The following is a 15,924-nucleotide window of genomic DNA, read 5'->3' as shown; positions in this document are numbered from 1 at the left end:
TTAGCACGGCCTGCTTTCAAGACCAAGGCAGAAGATCCACTGCGTCAAAAAACAGTCTGCCACAGCTGCAGTCCACACTCCTGCTTCCTCGTTGCTCCTACTCATTCCTCGCCTCTCCCACCAGCATCCACTCCGACCCGCGCCTTCTCTTCAGAATATTTACCTCTTTAGGTGCATTTACATGCATCTCGCAAGGTCTGGGAATGATCAATTCAAAGCTAGGCAGGCTGACATGCGTGCTCACGCGTCCATCTCCGACACTGATCCGTAGGCGGTTAATCTGGCGTCGGAAGAGAGAGCAGAGTGAAAGTGTTCTATGCGCCAACGAATGTGCGACGATCGAGGCAAGCTAGCTCCTTTGCTCTAAATGGCATATGCGTGCATGGATTTGCAGATGTGGGACGGGGACTGATGCATCTGTAGACACGACGCTTTCCCCGGATAGGAGACGCTTCGCACCTCTTCTGTTTGTAGCCGCAAGTCTGGTAGGCAAGCAAACAGCTTTGTTGCGTAGCGTAAACATACACTGGAAGGAAATAGATTAGTAGAGCCTCTTCTGCGTTTGCCGACGGGCTTTTCCTCCCGGCAGCTCATGGCCTTCGTCTACCTTACCTCCTATCCTACCCACGGCCAGAGCTGGTATCCTGACCCTTCCACCCTGAAACCGTCAACACTGTATCAACAACAATATTGACCATGGACTCCCATCCCTTGACCCCCTCTCTTTTTTCAGATGAGATTATCAAATACCACCTCGGCCTCCTGGACTCCCATACCGGCCAGAGCGAGAAGCAGAGCCAAATCGACGAAGCCGCTCTCGCCCCCATCATCGCAAGCTCGGCGCTGCGCCGGATCCAAGAGAACGACCACAGCCGCTCAGGTGCAAACACAGGGGAATCTGCTGCGGGCACCACAAGTCTCCAATACGGCCTCCTCGCAGGATCGAAACAGGAAATCCACTCCGTTCAGATCCAGCAAACAGTCAGCTCCTCCAATGCCGGCAGCGATGGCGGTAGCTCAACTGCAACCCTCGCTCCCACTAGCATCGATGCCGACACCGATCCGCGACTCCTCTTCAATATCTCCGCCCCGTCAAGCACATTCATCTGCGGGTCGCAGGGCTCGGGGAAAAGTCATACGCTCTCGTGCATGCTTGAGTCATGCCTGATTCCGTCAAAGCTAGGTCGCCTGACGAGCCCACTTACGGGCGTGGTGTTCCATTATGACACGTTTATATCGGATGCGTGCGGCTCGCCGTGCGAGGCTGCTTATCTGGCTTCGAATGGGAGTGTGAAAGTGAAAGTACTGTGTGCGCCGACAAATGCTGCGGCGATCAAGGTAAGTCAACTCCTTGCTCGGACATTCGTGCGTGCGGGTATTGTGGATGTGGAGTGATAGCTGATTTGTATTGTTCATAGAAAACGTACCAACACCTCAACGTCACCGTGGAGCCCCTCGCAATCGATCAGAGCCACCTGAACACAAAGCGCATGATGGATCTCATGGCGGTGAATTCCGACGACGTGCCGCTGTACATGGAATCAGTGAAGCGCATTCTGCGTGAGATGCGGATGGTTCAGCAGAATGTTGACGGAGGGTTTGACTACGCTGATTTCAAGAAGAGAGTGAATGGCTGCGGACTTACACCTGCGCAGATGGGGCCGCTACAGCAGCGATTGGAGACGCTCGAGAGTTTCATGCCAGGAAGCCAGACCAATATTTGGGGGGTGGGGAGATCGAATGCCGAGGCGAGAAAAGGAACGGATTGGAGGCCTGTGGTTAGTATTGGCCAACTACCAAGTTACCCGGCGGATAGAAGCTAACAAAGCGTAGCCAGGACAGCTGACGATTGTCGACCTCTCCTGTCCTTGCGTGTCCCCCGAAACAGCATGCGGATTGTTCAACATTTGCTTAGGTATATTCCTGCAGCAGGATGCCAATGTCGGGCGGGTATTTGCCCTAGATGAAGCACATAAGGTAGGCAACAAGATGTTTTCCTTCTCTTCTCCTTGACCAACAAAGGATTCCAGGAAATGCTAACTCGGATAGTATATGAACGCCTCACCCGAAGCCACCGTCTTCACAGAAACGATTCTCTCGGCGGTACGCCTTCAACGCCATTTAGGCGTTCGCATCATCGTTTCGACGCAAGAACCGACAATTTCAACTGCACTGCTCAATCTCTGCTCTGTGACAATCGTTCATCGGTTCACTTCACCAGAATGGCTGAGGGCTTTGCGACATCATTTGGCTGCTGCAGCCGAGGAACATGGAACTTCCAGAAAGAATAGGGCTATTTCAACAAATGGTTCCGGCGAGGCTGGATCGCAAGAAGATGGAAGGAGGACAGGTACACTGTTTGACCAGATTGTGAGGCTAAAAGTCGGTGAGGCGTTACTATTTGCGCCGAGTGCTGTCGTTGGTGTCTATAAAGAGCAGGATAGAGGCCTCGCGCTTGAGCGACTTGGAGACGATTACTTGGCGATTAGGGTTAGAGGACGGCTGACCGAGGATGGGGGAAGAAGTGTGCTTTCGCTGTGATGGCCAGGAAGTCAGCTTGTATAATCATTCGTGTCGCATCCCCTAGTAATCGGAACTGTTCAGCGGAGAAGCGGTGTTTGAATATAGAGATCAATAGTCAGTACGGGTTGTGATGTCATTCTTGGTGTTTGCTACCGCCGCCAGGATATCGCAGGCTGGCAGCCCAGAGCATTGTTGCCATATAGACACTGTACTGCGTAACGCGAATCGGAGTGCTCAAGCCTCGAGCTTGTATGATCAACTTTACGGCAGCCGCAGCAGATGAAAAACAAGTACCTCGAGAACGGCCTGGGATTTCGATTGGCATTGGGGCGCATTAGTGGCGGTAACAACGTCGTCTCTTGCTGGCAAACAACGGGATTTTGAAGTCATTATGCGACAGGCGAGTGAGAAAGAATGGGAGGGAATGTTGGTGGCCTGATTGGCGGGGACGGACGACTTGACATAGATCGCCGTCATGGATCGTTGATGTCGGCAGTCTCACAGGAAGGAGGATAGCTGAAGCTTGTTCCAAGGCGTCTATGCTTCCTGGAGATGTGGCGTAATGTAGTCCTGAATAGAAATTTGGTTACCGGGGTACCATCAGGGTTCTTGCTAAGTTTTCTTCTAGAAGTTCTAGAAGCATTTCAGGTTCTGGAAACTTGGGGTTAGACTTCTAGAATGCTTCTAGAAGTATGGATTCTGGAAACAGAAGAAACATCGAGAGAGTCTCTCGATGCAGAATGAGGGGAGGCATTTCACCCGGGCTAACGCATGGGCCACTGTCTATGGAAGGCCCGGGATGATAATCGCTGCCGGGTAGGTTATCCAGCTAATCGCATGCTTGACTCGTGGCATTCGTGGACCCTCCCCCTGCGGGTGTCTTCTGCCAAGTAACACAGGCGCGAGGCTGTGAAGGTATGTACCCCTCTCACTCACTTTGGCCATGGAAGGAACAAATGCCTGCGTTGCGTTTCTTTGTTTGGTTGCCTCTAGACCTGGACCGGCCTAGAATTGCGGCCATGGGGTGATTCCTTGGTGAAAGCAAACAACTACAAGGGAGCCTCGTAGGATTGCACCACAAACCAGCAAACACATGTAGGTAGTGGCACTGTGGCAGCAAGGGTGACGCCATGACTCGTCCGAGCAACCCCGCATGGCCGTCTTGTTCAACCTTTCCTGTTGTACGGTGTCACGCGCGTTACATTTGGAGGTCCATCTTGAATTGTCAATTGAGGAGACCTTGCACTAATCAAGGCCGCCATATCCTCTTGTTACCCGAATAGAGATGGTCCGAGCTTGCTGCGAAAGAGCGCATGCACCGGGGTAAGCGGATTCCATAATCTGATACAGGGGAACAAAGCCAAGGCAGCCTATCCCGGAAAAAGAAAAGGTACAGCATGTAGCTTACTCCGTATGGGGAGATAAGAGCAAGAGTTGCGGTGATACGAAGTCGAGCGTCTTTGTGTTTTTTAGCGTTGTCAGATCGACACTATCCCGTGAGCTTCCTGGGATAAATAACGCGACCGGTGGTCAGCAGTTGCCGATAATAATCACAAGACCTGTGAGGCCTCCGATAGTAAACTTTGCTGGTACTGTGGGCAATCAAATGGTGTTATCGAGGTGCTCAGATGCGGTCAAGCATGCAATGCAGCCTTGCCTTGAAATACCGGCTGGCAACGGCGATCCTCTTGAACAGTCCGTCAAGCAGCTCACAGTCGGAGAAGCGCTGGCTGCTGTATGCGACTTATAAGAATAGAATCAGAGCATTGTTTGCCACGGCCTGAGGTCAGCCTCGTCAATTCCCCTAATTGCCACCGGTGGCTGGAAAAAGGAAGCTGGACGGACAAGTAGGAGTAGAAGGTTGCGGCTCATCAACAGGACAGCAAATGGAAAGTGAGATTGGAAGAATGATGAGTTAGGCAAGGCTGAAGATGGTTGGGAATGGCGGGGATTGGAGACTGAGAGAGGGTGAGAAGGGAAAGGAGCGAAGAGCCGCATCCCGTCGAAGGATTCACCGACACGGCGACACAGACCGGAGGCCAAAGCTGCTCCACTGCTCGCTCTCTTCCTCATCACCCTCCGTCATGCTCTATTTCGATCTCCACCTTGAGCCTCATCTCACTCATAAAGCTCAATGCATTCCTTCGTTATCTGCATTCCCAGCACCCCCACAACCCAGCCTGGGCTCAAGTGTTACTCCGATGTCTAGCACTGCCTCACGGCTCCGGTTCGTCGCTCCCTCTGTTCGTAGGCCACCTTGTCCGCTTTCTTGGTCATAACAGAAAATGACCAGAAATCTGGACTCCATTCCCTACGATGTCTTCTATCAAGTCGCCTCGAAGCTTGATTGCCATGACTACATCCATCTCAGCAGAGTCAATTGGGCCCTCAATACATTAACCAAAAGCGATTCAATCGCTCGGAACACCGTCAGAGTATGCCGCAACCCTTTCCATCTACAGCACGAACACTAATCCAATCTTGTCCTAGAGCGATCTACTTCACACAAGAGAAGGCAGGGAGGCCGACCGGACCAAGACTGGCTACCGCAGGGCTGTCGGGCGTTTGTACGACGTCAAAGAATCCTTTGCCACTGCACAGCCGTATTCAGCATCGGTCCTCGGCTATGGGAGCTCGTTCCTCTACGCTGGCGGCTCGCTCTGCTACATCTACAACGATGAGATCCGCGCACTGGACGTGCGTGGTGCCAGTCGCGTTGAGCAGGTCTTGAATCTCCCCAACGTCCTACGTCGTGCAGTGCCCGAGTGCAACCCGGAAAATGGAACGACGACCATTTCTCTTTTAAACTACAGCAATTGGGTCATTGCATTCTTGGTGGCAACTCCTGAAACGCCTGGTGGTTGGATCCTCGCCGTAGACCTCCAGCGCCGGTCAACGTACGGGAAGAGCGGCCGTCTCAGGCTCAAAGTCCATGTTGACGCAACAAATCGATTGTTTGTACGACACAATCGGTCACACCTTTACTATGGGACGCACTCCGCCGTCGGCACTCGCGGGTACAACCAATGGGAAGTGAATTGTGCGGATCTCAACACCGGAAAAGTCTCAAAACCCAACAACATCGTTTTGGACAACTTTGCCGGCAATGAGATCGGCCAGACGGTGTGTTTTGAAGTCTATCAGGACCACCTATACGCCATCTCCACGTTGGTCGACTTTGAAGAGGAAGAGGTGGACTGGACCTCATACTACGTCTGGATCTGCCTGGACCCCAGTCTCAAGTTATCCAAGGAGGGTGTCAAGACTCACCGCACCTGGCGTCGACAGCACCGCGAAGGTCCAATCAATGACACTTGGTCAGATCTCTCGCTCCGGGAAGACGAAGCAACCGGGCAACTTATGATCCTAGAGTGCCGCAGGGAGTGGCGACTTGGTGGCAGCGAGAACTGCCGGACATACTACGTTCAGCCCCTCCCAGCACCAGCGGATGTGGACAAGCAACAGCCCACATCCGATTATTATTTGAAAATACCTCTACCTGACGAGCCTATCACCAAAACCCTGGATCCGTCATGCAAGCCCAACTATGAGCCACCACGGAAGCGACTTCGCAGACACTATCACCCCGAGTACGAGGAAGGCGTCGAACCGAAACCCAAACGGGACTTTATTCTAGCAAAGACCAAGTTCCGCTCATACAATGTTCCCGCATCAAGTTATCTCGACCTTGTAAATGACCCGCTTCCAAGAGGCGTCGGCGGTGGCGGCCTCGTACCTCGGGATCGAATGAGGGTGCGTGTGGTTTCTCGGAAGCGAAAATGTCCTATTGACGAGGAAGGCATCGAAGGAGGTCCCGGGTTCCTGTTCAAGCGTGAACTTAGCGAAGCAGACGGCCGTGAGGTGGAAAACAGTGAAGAGCGGTTTGAGACTCGGGGCGTCCACCTTTGGCCCCCAGATGACGCTCCACCGGAGCTGAACCACTTACTCTGCCCTTCCAAGCGAACCGGTCAAGTCCATGCCATTGTTGACGATCGATCGATTGTGTATTCCATCAACCAGGACGGGCTCAGTCCTGGTGACCAGGCAATCATCCTCATCAACTTTGACCCTGCCTTGCGGCTCCCGGGTCTCAGGCGCCTGAACTTTGGCAGCTACGCTGACGCCCCAGAGAAGGCGGAAGCCGTTGGCATCAAACGGCCCCAGGCGAGCGACGTCGGACAACAAGACCGGGCAGCCATGCACACAACCGTTTCGGGGAAGCGGGCGAACCAAAACGTGCCAGCTGTCCGCGAAGAGCGTGCAATGTACCTTGACATAAGCCGTGGTTTTTGGCTCCGGTGAAGACAGTCCGCCTTGCGGGCTGAGCCGATGAGACGCTGACTCAGGAGGTGAGGAGATGCAAAGGATGCACACTGCACAGCCACCCAGGCAGCAGAATTGGAGTAGCGGATAGTGTCTGGTAAATCATAACTAAGTTACAGGCATTCGAGCCACATCATTACTATCTATGACACCCGAATGAAACGCATATACACTTCATAGCCGCCGATGCAAAAGACCAGTCAGACAACTGAAGTCAAAGCACGCAATCCACTTTTTAGCCCCTGTCAACGTCTTCCTGAATGATAAATTGGATACGAAAGCCGCGCGGATTACCGGACTGAAACAAGATCCCACTCAGCCTCGTTGCGCAAGCTAGGTCCAATGAGGTAAGTCAGTTCGAAGTCAACAATCATATGCGCCTTTACCTAGAGTTCGTGGCCGGTCTCTAACTGCATCTGGGCAACTTTGTATGGAGTGACATCCCCACTCGATATCCGACTACTAAGATCACCTGCAACCACTTCCCAACGGCGTTGGACTGCAGTTCTAAAGCCTCTCGTCCGAAGTTTCATACAATCCGCCACGACAACCTGTCACAAAGCGCCATCGACTTCAGCGTGGCAAGAAACGCCAGGTACGCCACAAACAGAAAATACTCTGCGCTCTTCCGAGACTGGCCCTGAAGCTCGCAAAGACGCAAACATCTCACGTCACGTCAACTATCTTCTATTCTAGTATTTCGAGACATAGCGGTGACACTACAAGCGTCAAGCATTATGTACCTTATGTCATCAGCTCGGAATAATTACACAGCATGCGCCCTTCAATCGACGGTATGCGCCGTCAGCATATCCGGATCTCGCCGCCTATGTAAGTTGCTTACTCGGGCAGACCTCGTCTTCGGCATTTGAGACTACGTCGCAGCTGAGGCTGAGGCTCAAGCCAACTTCAGGGAGACAAGGTAGTAGAGGGATTTCGCAACAAAATTACACAGAGGCGCTAGGCTCATTGCTTTGCTCTAGAGTGGGGTTTTAAGTGGGTATTTTGTATTAAAAGATGTAATTTTTTTGTACACCGCCTAAATAGCTTACCATACTTAACTTTAATATTAAGCCTTAAAAAATTAAAATAGGCTTAGTTTATAGACTAAGGGCCTAGTCTCTAGGCTAAAGGTCTTAGCTTAAAAGCTATTTACAGGCTAGGCCAGCCTAAGCTAGCTCCCGTGGCTTAGCCCCTAAAACTAAGCCTTTTTTGCTTAAACAAAACTTGGCATTTCCTAATTTAATGAACCAACTGACACCGTGGAATTCCACGGTGTCGGTTGGTGTTTTGGCGACTGTGTAATAGGTATTTCACCCAATTAGGCGGCCCAGTGGGTCCACTATACCTAATTTACTTGAACAGAGGCCTTCAGCGCTCTTCAGAGCGGTTGCGAAATCCCTCTAGTGGGGCACTTGAGTCATGCCTTGTCAGTGCACTGTCATCAAGCGGTTCTGGCAAGCAGAGGACAAACCGCAGATCAGGATATGGAATACTCGCGGAGTATCCAGAACTCCTCCTCCTACTGGCTATCGCACGATTTCCGAGGTACCATGGCCTTGAACCCTCGGCTTCTCGCGGAGTGTCAGCGAGTGCATTACATTACAGTAGGGCTGTCATTCCGTTCCCCGCTTTGACAACAACTATCGTGAACGAATACGAGCTCCAGTTGCCTATGGCTACGTGTATTGGCTATGGCATCAGTATACTTCGTAATTAGGCTCAATGACGCAAGCCAGTTACAGTTCTGTCTTACCCTTTTTTTCGAGAGAGAGCCAGTCGGCCCTGGAAAGATCCATCCAATCTGGCTTGATGCTTGCTGCGATCAAGTCTAGACCACGAGCCCAAGCCTTATCTAGGTATTTCAACGCGCCTTAATTAATGGAGAGCCTCAATGAGGCTGTATCGATCGTTCAATATGCTGTGATTGGCTAATGCCAACGCAGTTGTCAATCCATTCGTTGAAGCTTCCAGACCGTGTCTTGCTTCTTTATCGGCTGAACTAAACCAGACGGACGAACTGCAACAAGGGTCGCCGTTGTCTTAAGCCGCGCAGCTTCTCAGCCTCACCGCTATTACAGAGTAGTCTACATACCAAGCGATTGTGGCAACGCAGTCTTTGTCTTCGTCTCTGCAGTCTGCGCGGATTCCAGAGTCAAGGCCGCTAGCTAGCCTCACCCGCATGGACGGTTGGATTGGTGGAGCTGGAGCTGGAACTGCTGCCCTGAATACGCACATCTTTTGTTCTGTGAGTACGCTGATACAATCTCGAGCCTTGCCTTCCATTGGTATCTCGTCTCTTCCAACTGTGGTTTCGCAGCTCTGCTCTGCCAAGACGAAACCTACTCGGTAATCGACGTATCGAATGTGTTTGGCCTCCAATGCAATTGGTTTGTTTGGGCTTCGGAGATGCATGTTTGGTTCCTGTATTCGACCACATGCAGACGAACCTTGAAAGATCTATCGCATCACTCGTTCTGACGGTTGCTGGAAAGAGACGCAGCACACAAAACCACAGGCCACATATCCGCCACATGTCCGAATTTATAACCAACAGCGTTCAACAAAGCCCTGCGCGATTCCACCCCGACTTCCAAAAGGGTACGCTCTGTCTGGACAGTACGTTATTGCGCCCGACCTCTTTTAAGTAAATACTTTCTATATCCGACAGTCTGCTCTGCACTCGAAGCCGATGCTCATCAGCCTCATATTTATACTAAAAGAATCGGCTGAATCAGATCCGGTGTATTATCTCCATCCTAAAGCTCATTTAATTGTGCCCCATCAAGACACATAGATGGAATGAAATCAACCACGGGATTTGTCATGCCAATCTCTAGAGGGCATTCTCTCTTTTGCTTTACAGTGTGCAGATGCAGGGGTGGAAGGACGGCGTCGGACCCGGGATAGCGAGCATTCATGGTATATCGCTTATCTAGTTTTGATTGTCACAACAGAAGGAAATCGTCTATCCAAATGGAACCCAAGACGATTGAAATAATAGGTTATCACATCGTATCAAGCAGCCCAGGGACGAGCGGATCGAAACAGAATCCGTACGTTGCAGGTGCATAAGAAGTAGGGCCTGCAGGGGCAATCCAAGTGCACGAAACGAAATGAAAGCGCCAGGGCACACTCAGCCAGCCAGCTAATCCGTTAACCTAAAAAATGCTATAGAATTTCTTCGAAAGCTCCTGGAACCGCTCGTCGGGTTCCCCGTGTCTGTGGGCAGACTCTTTGTACAGCTCCTCCAGCTCCTTATACACATGCAGAAGCTTGAGGCCCTCCTCCGCAGCTTCGATATACTCCCCCTTCAACTCTTGGAACAACTCGTGGTGGACCCGGCAACAGTGCTTCAGTGTCTCGCTCTCCCTCATCTGCTCCTGCAACTGCAATGTGAGCGCCTGATTGCGAGACTCCAGCTCCTGGACCTTTTCCTCGGTGGAGGTTCCATTCTCGGCTTCGAATTCCGTCGCGGCTTCACTCGTGGTTTCTGCTCCGGTGGCAGGCGCATTTTCATTCGCGCTAGAGTTCCCAGGGCCTTCAACTTCGTTTGACGGTACGTCATCTCCAGGAATAGTTGCATTTGCGGCCTTGATCTCGGTGTTTGTCTTTGCCTTGCCTATGTCTAGAAGCTCGTCGACGGCATCGTTGCGCTTGCCGGACAGGATCCACTGGGAGAGGGCAAAGAGAAGCTCGCACTTCTTGATGGAGATGTAGGTTTCCACGCGCGCCGTGAGGTCTGCGGAGACTTCACCCGTTGTTGCACTCGGGTCGAAGATCTTAGGAATAGATGGGCCTTGGGATTCGGTTTGAGAAGCAGGAGTGGAGAGATTGTCTATTGTAGCAGAGGTCAGAACGGAGGTTTCTTTTGCAGGCGGAGTACGAGCGGCGGAATGGGTGGTTTACGGGTAATATCTTGCGCGATGTCAGATGGGGAGGTCTTGATTAACTTACCCTGATAGTTCCCTATCTTCTTGAGACGCTCCAGAATTTCGTGTTCACGGCTATCGGAGGATGGCGCAGGAGATGCAGAAGCTGTGGTTGAGGCCTTGGGTTCGTTTTGTTGCCCTTTCGAGGCACGTTTTGCTGAGCGCTTGGGACGTTTTCCGCGCGCCATGGGTGTTGACTAAATACCAATACAAGGTTCTGGATGGTATTCTGAAGATAGAGATCGGTAGACAAAAGAAGGAAAGAAAAATAAAGTGGGGAAGAGGAAGAATAAATAAGGAGACGGCGGAGAGGGTCAAAGGAAGCAGTGAATGGTGAGGTGAGTGACACCGTTTGGCACCTCTGGCAGCTTGGTGCTATTGCATCACAAGCCTTCACTGGCTCAATCTGTATCTGGTGTGGTCAGATTAAGCTCTGCCTATAGGAGCTCGATGCCCGGTAGAGAGCGAATATGCTCTGCACAGGCCACGGTGCATCTCTTCATGATGTTAGGGCTCAAAGCATCTCTTGATGGAACATGCTTTGCGCCATCTTTGCAAACAGGAGCCACGGCATCCCCTTCACAAGTACTACTCCTGGCTGGCAATTCGCTCTCCATCCACCACTCCTTTACCTGCGTTCATCTCCCGGATGTACTCGCGCAGCCTCGCGGTGTTCTAACCTCGTTTCCCTCTGATGCAGCGATGGTCTCGCTGCGCTTGGAATTCTCGAGCAGTCCCCCTCGTAGAGGCAAGGCCGTCGGTGCCAATCAAACTGTTTGCCCAGCTGCCGCCACTGCATATGTGAAATATCCCTATGCCACTTAGCTCATCGAGGGCTAATCACGGGGCCTTGACTAGGCCGTGAGACTCTTTTCTTGTAAGTACTTTTGCTCCTCGATTTGCCGCAACTGGAGCTCGAGCAATAGAGCAAAGCATCGCCAGGGATCTCTCGGAACCAGACGGCGACAATCGATGCAATATGGAGCCTGGAAGACGCGGTAACCACGATGCACTGTACAGACAGCAGGCGACCCAGACGAATTGAAGAGAGACCAACAAAAGAATTCTTTAAGCAAGAGAAAATGTCTCCCACAAGCAGGCCCATACGGAGGCGCGCCCGCGCATATAGGAGCTGCCTCTCCAACCGACAGGAGCGACTGGCATGGTACCCACCTAAGCATTATCCCCAGCCCGTTCACGATACTGCCTCCCAGCAGAAGCTCGATACCTGTCGGCCGAGCGCTCGCGAAAGACCTTCCCCCAGCGAATAAACACGCCAAAGCCAGACAGAATCACGCACGCGATAAGCAATATCGTGACGAGGACATACTTGAGGCCTATTGCGTCTTCCCAGGGCGTCAGCGCGAAGATGAAGGCCGTGCTGAAGGCGTTGCGGATGAGCGTTACGGCCACAAGAGCGGGACCAATTATCTATGTGCGTAAGATTACAAGGTTAGTTTATTGTCGACTCTATTGAATGGATGGTGCGCTCACTCACCTCCCTATAAGAGTCCGTCAGGTACGTAACGACAAGACTGTTGATGGGTGTAACGCCGATATTATACAGCGCCAGTCCGACCGCGATGATTATCCATGGGAGGCCTCTATCTAAGCCAATCCCGAACAAAAGGGCTCCTACTGGAATGAACGGGAGGAATGGTATGACGCACCAGAGGCGGCACTCGGGCTCGTAGACTCCGTTCCGCCGGCGCGAGATGTATATGATCCACCAGTCGCTCAGGGGTCCTGTGATAAGCGCGCCGATTGTCACGCCGATCATGCGCGGGAGGTGCATGAGACCGACTTGGTCTGAGGTGAAGTTGTAGGGGCTTGAGGGCAGGAATGTGGACATTGTCGTTGACATGACGTCGCCGAGGCCGACGAGGATGCCGTAGACGAGGGCAGCAAAGGTTATTGCTGGGATTGTTGCTAGGAGGAAAAGAGGCTGGTATGTATACTGGAGGAAGGAAAAGCTGGACTCCGTGTCAGAGGATGTGGGAGTTGTCAAGGCGAGCCTTTGCCAGTATGTTTTCTTCGGGATGGTTGGATTTATAGCCAAGGGCGTAGCTTCGAGTGCGGGAACAGAGGCAATCTCAATATCATTGTCATCTTTCGTCTTGTCGACCACTTTCCCATTTGCCAACGTATCGCTGACTTTGCTTGCTTCGCTGATATCAGGCACAGGCACAGATTCCAGGGCCTCCGCTCGGGGGGAGTATTTGGTCTCCTCATAACCAAACGCAACAACCAGCACCGCAACCCCAAAGACAACCACATTCCACCACCAAACCCACCTCCAGCCCTGTCCCTTGGCCACAAAGCCTGCAATCAACGGTCCCAAATACGTAGCAAACAGCCAGACCCAGACGTAGATCGTATTCATCCTCCCGCGCTGATGCACGAAAAAGACATCCGCAATCGTCATCTGAACAACGGTCTCCGCCAAGCTCGCAAAGAAGCATTGTATGACATTGACCAGCATCAAGTCGGTCACCGTCTGCATCTTAGCAGACCAGACGCTCACTGCCAGTTGGATTACCGTGCATATCAGGTACAATGGCCGGCGCCCGAACTTGAGTACGAACGGGATGAGCACGAGGGATCCAACGCCCAATGCAGCGCAGCCGGCCGCGTAGCTATCGTTCAGTACCTCGTCGGTATATCCGAGCTCTTCTTGCATGGGTGACCATGTTGGCGTGGGCGCATTAATGAATTCGGCGACTAGGGCGACCCAGAAGCAGACGAGGCCTAGGTTAAGGTACTTTCGCCAGGTAGGCCAGTTGAGGGGGTCGTTTGGGTCGTTTGTCGGCCGGGGTTGGAGAATGAAGCTGTTTCCCGAGGCTGTCTTCTCTTCAAGGAGGACTGTGCCTGGAGGCCACATAGTACTGTTTACACCAGAGTCAGAGGAGGGCATTGTGATCATTCACGGACGAAAGAGCTGGAGGGGCGGAGTGACAGGCCAGCGTCAGCTCGACTTTATATCATTGCGATAATGGCCCGAGGTTGGAACTCCCCAATTGGCTGTAGTTTCAGCCATATCTTTGAAGTGATACGCAGCCAGTAGCTTATTTGCCCAAGCCTTGAAGCTTGTATCTAAGCAGCGTAGATATCAATGCGCTGGGCTTGGAGTAGTATAGAGCAGGCGAGTACTCCAACTGATAAGGCCGTTGTTCGGCAGAAGCCGCCAACTGAGGGGCCTGCATACCTTCTCCCTGCCGATCCGCCAATCGTGCAAGCAGGATCTGCTATAATCAAGTGCAACACCTCAAGTTGGAGTATACGCTATCGAAGAGGACAGGAGTGGGTAGAGATTGGAGACTAGATCTCATGGCGTGCTCCGTGGTGGGGTCACCGTCCCCAACTCTCTTTATAAGCGTCTTCGTCCTTGACCGTAGCATCCAGCCAGCGACAAAGCGTTTGGTGATCAGAAACAACCATGGCGAAACCTGCAATCTCAAGCGTCAAAGAGTCGCCGCCCGGAAATTCCGCGCACCCTACGCGCTTCGGGTTCCCGAAGGAGGGTCAGTATTCAATATCGTACTGGCTCCAAGGCGTGCAGAATAATCCTCTGCTCACTCACCGTACGACACCGGAGCTTCCGTCCTCGGCGGATATCGTGATTATCGGGTCTGGTGTATGTGCCCGCAGCAAGTCGCTTTTCAAACTTCTAGGGACGTTGGCTAACCTACAACAGATGACCGGGACACTGGCAGCAAAGCACTGCAAGGAAGCATGGCCTGAAAAGAGCGTAGTGATGCTTGAAGCACGCGAGTTCTGCTCAGGTGCCACTGGTCGGAATGCCGGACACTGTAAGCCAGACCAATGGCGCGGGTTCAGCGAGTACGAGAAGAAATTTGGGGCTGAGCAGGCCCTTAAGGTAGGAAAGATTCATCGTGCCTCATATGAGACTTGCTGAACTTTCCAGATTCTTGACAACGAGCAGCAGACTTGGTTGGCCTTGGTTGAGTACGTACGGCAGAACAACGTCGACTGTGATCTCTGGGTTGGCGATACACTGGACGTGCCGACGACTCCAGAGGTCGCAGATCTTGCAAAGAAGAATTTCGAACGCTTCAGGGCAGCCGGAGGAAAGGTTGACCATATAAAGGTCACGCACGATCCAGAGGAAGCGTCGAAGGTTAGTACCATCGGACGGCTCTGGGCATCGCTAACGGCATCTGCATAGATATCTCACATCAAAGACGCTCAGGCATGTTATGCCTGGTCTGCATCAACCCTCTACCCATGGAAGCTTACCGCCCATATCATGCGCGAAAACCTGAAAAAAGGTATCAATCTCCAGACACGCACAACAGTCACACAAGTCACTGGATCTTCAATATCGCCCGGTAAATGGATCGTGAAGAGCGACCGCGGCGACATTGAGTGCACCCAGGTCATCCACGCAACAAACGCGTACAGCTCAGCGCTCGAACCATCTTTACGTGGCCTCATCTATCCCTCGCCTCATATGTGCAACCGAATTGTGCCACCCGTAGCATTTGAAGGATCCGAGGGCCTCACCAACTCCTACGGTGTCCTCCTCCCAGACGGATGCATGTTTAGCATCAATCCGCGGTGCACGACAGAGCGCTCAATCCTCTTCGGGGGCAGTAATCCCGGCCAGCCTGAGTTTGAGAAATGGCTCGAAGCGCACCCGGAGAGGGGGATAGACGATAGCATGCTGGGATTCAAGGCCATAACCGAGGCGGTGCAGACATTTGCGGAGTCTCAGATCATTGGATGGAAGGCAGAGTTCAACAACGATGGCTGGAGTGGTATCATTGGGCGGGTAGGTGTCTTTACTCCAGATACAGCCAGAAGCTAACTGTGGATAGAGTGTCGACGGGGTGCCTTGGGTTGGAGAGTTGCCTGGGCTGCCGGGGCAATGGCTTTGCGCTGGCCACAATGGACAGTACGTTCACCACATTCTATCCAGTTTGAGTTGCTAACAAGAGCAGTGGAATGGCACGCATCTTTACAGCAGCACCTGGGTTAGTCAAGCTCATGGGAGGGAGTTCATGGGCAGAAACACAGCTGCCAGACGTGTACCAGATCACTCCATCACGGGTGCAGCAACTGAAGAAGATTATTGAGGATGGGGAGATTCAATCTCGTCTTTAGGTCAAGGTGAGCTTGAAGATAG

At 52.3% G+C, this 15,924-nt stretch overlaps 5 protein-coding genes across 5 annotated transcripts; 3 read left to right on the top strand and 2 right to left on the bottom strand.

Annotated features, from left to right (window-relative positions):
* Positions 1–696: 696 nt before the first annotated feature.
* Positions 697–2,541, top strand: DSM5745_09207 (uncharacterized protein; the record flags this gene model as incomplete). The annotated part of the gene is made up of 4 exons (XM_026751223.1): positions 697–1,338; positions 1,419–1,778; positions 1,834–1,977; positions 2,050–2,541. 4 exons carry the CDS (start codon positions 697–699, stop codon positions 2,539–2,541), a joined length of 1,638 nt encoding a protein of 545 aa, XP_026600309.1.
* Positions 2,542–4,808: 2,267 nt separating this feature from the next.
* On the top strand, positions 4,809–6,825 carry fbx15 (F-box domain protein; the record flags this gene model as incomplete). The annotated part of the gene is made up of 2 exons (XM_026751222.1): positions 4,809–4,958; positions 5,014–6,825. 2 exons carry the CDS (start codon positions 4,809–4,811, stop codon positions 6,823–6,825), a joined length of 1,962 nt encoding a protein of 653 aa, XP_026600308.1.
* Positions 6,826–10,007: 3,182 nt separating this feature from the next.
* Positions 10,008–10,966, bottom strand: DSM5745_09205 (uncharacterized protein; the record flags this gene model as incomplete). The annotated part of the gene is made up of 2 exons (XM_026751221.1): positions 10,008–10,684; positions 10,804–10,966. 2 exons carry the CDS (start codon positions 10,964–10,966, stop codon positions 10,008–10,010), a joined length of 840 nt encoding a protein of 279 aa, XP_026600307.1.
* Positions 10,967–11,951: 985 nt separating this feature from the next.
* Positions 11,952–13,692, bottom strand: DSM5745_09204 (uncharacterized protein; the record flags this gene model as incomplete). Its single annotated transcript, XM_026751220.1, has 2 exons — positions 11,952–12,209; positions 12,277–13,692. 2 exons carry the CDS (start codon positions 13,690–13,692, stop codon positions 11,952–11,954), a joined length of 1,674 nt encoding a protein of 557 aa, XP_026600306.1.
* Positions 13,693–14,214: 522 nt separating this feature from the next.
* Positions 14,215–15,902, top strand: DSM5745_09203 (NAD(P)/FAD-dependent oxidoreductase; the record flags this gene model as incomplete). Its single annotated transcript, XM_026751219.1, has 6 exons — positions 14,215–14,412; positions 14,473–14,655; positions 14,704–14,916; positions 14,965–15,570; positions 15,617–15,693; positions 15,740–15,902. The coding sequence occupies 6 exons, from the start codon at positions 14,215–14,217 to the stop codon at positions 15,900–15,902; spliced, it is 1,440 nt and encodes a 479-aa protein (XP_026600305.1).
* Between the last annotated feature and the right edge of the window lie 22 nt (positions 15,903–15,924).

This window comes from Aspergillus mulundensis (genome assembly GCF_003369625.1).
Source record: "Aspergillus mulundensis strain DSM 5745 chromosome Unknown scaffold_11, whole genome shotgun sequence".
Lineage (NCBI taxonomy): Eukaryota > Fungi > Ascomycota > Eurotiomycetes > Eurotiales > Aspergillaceae > Aspergillus > Aspergillus mulundensis.
The sequence above is the reverse complement of the archived record's forward strand: the minus strand, read 5'-3'. Positions and strand labels throughout refer to the sequence as shown.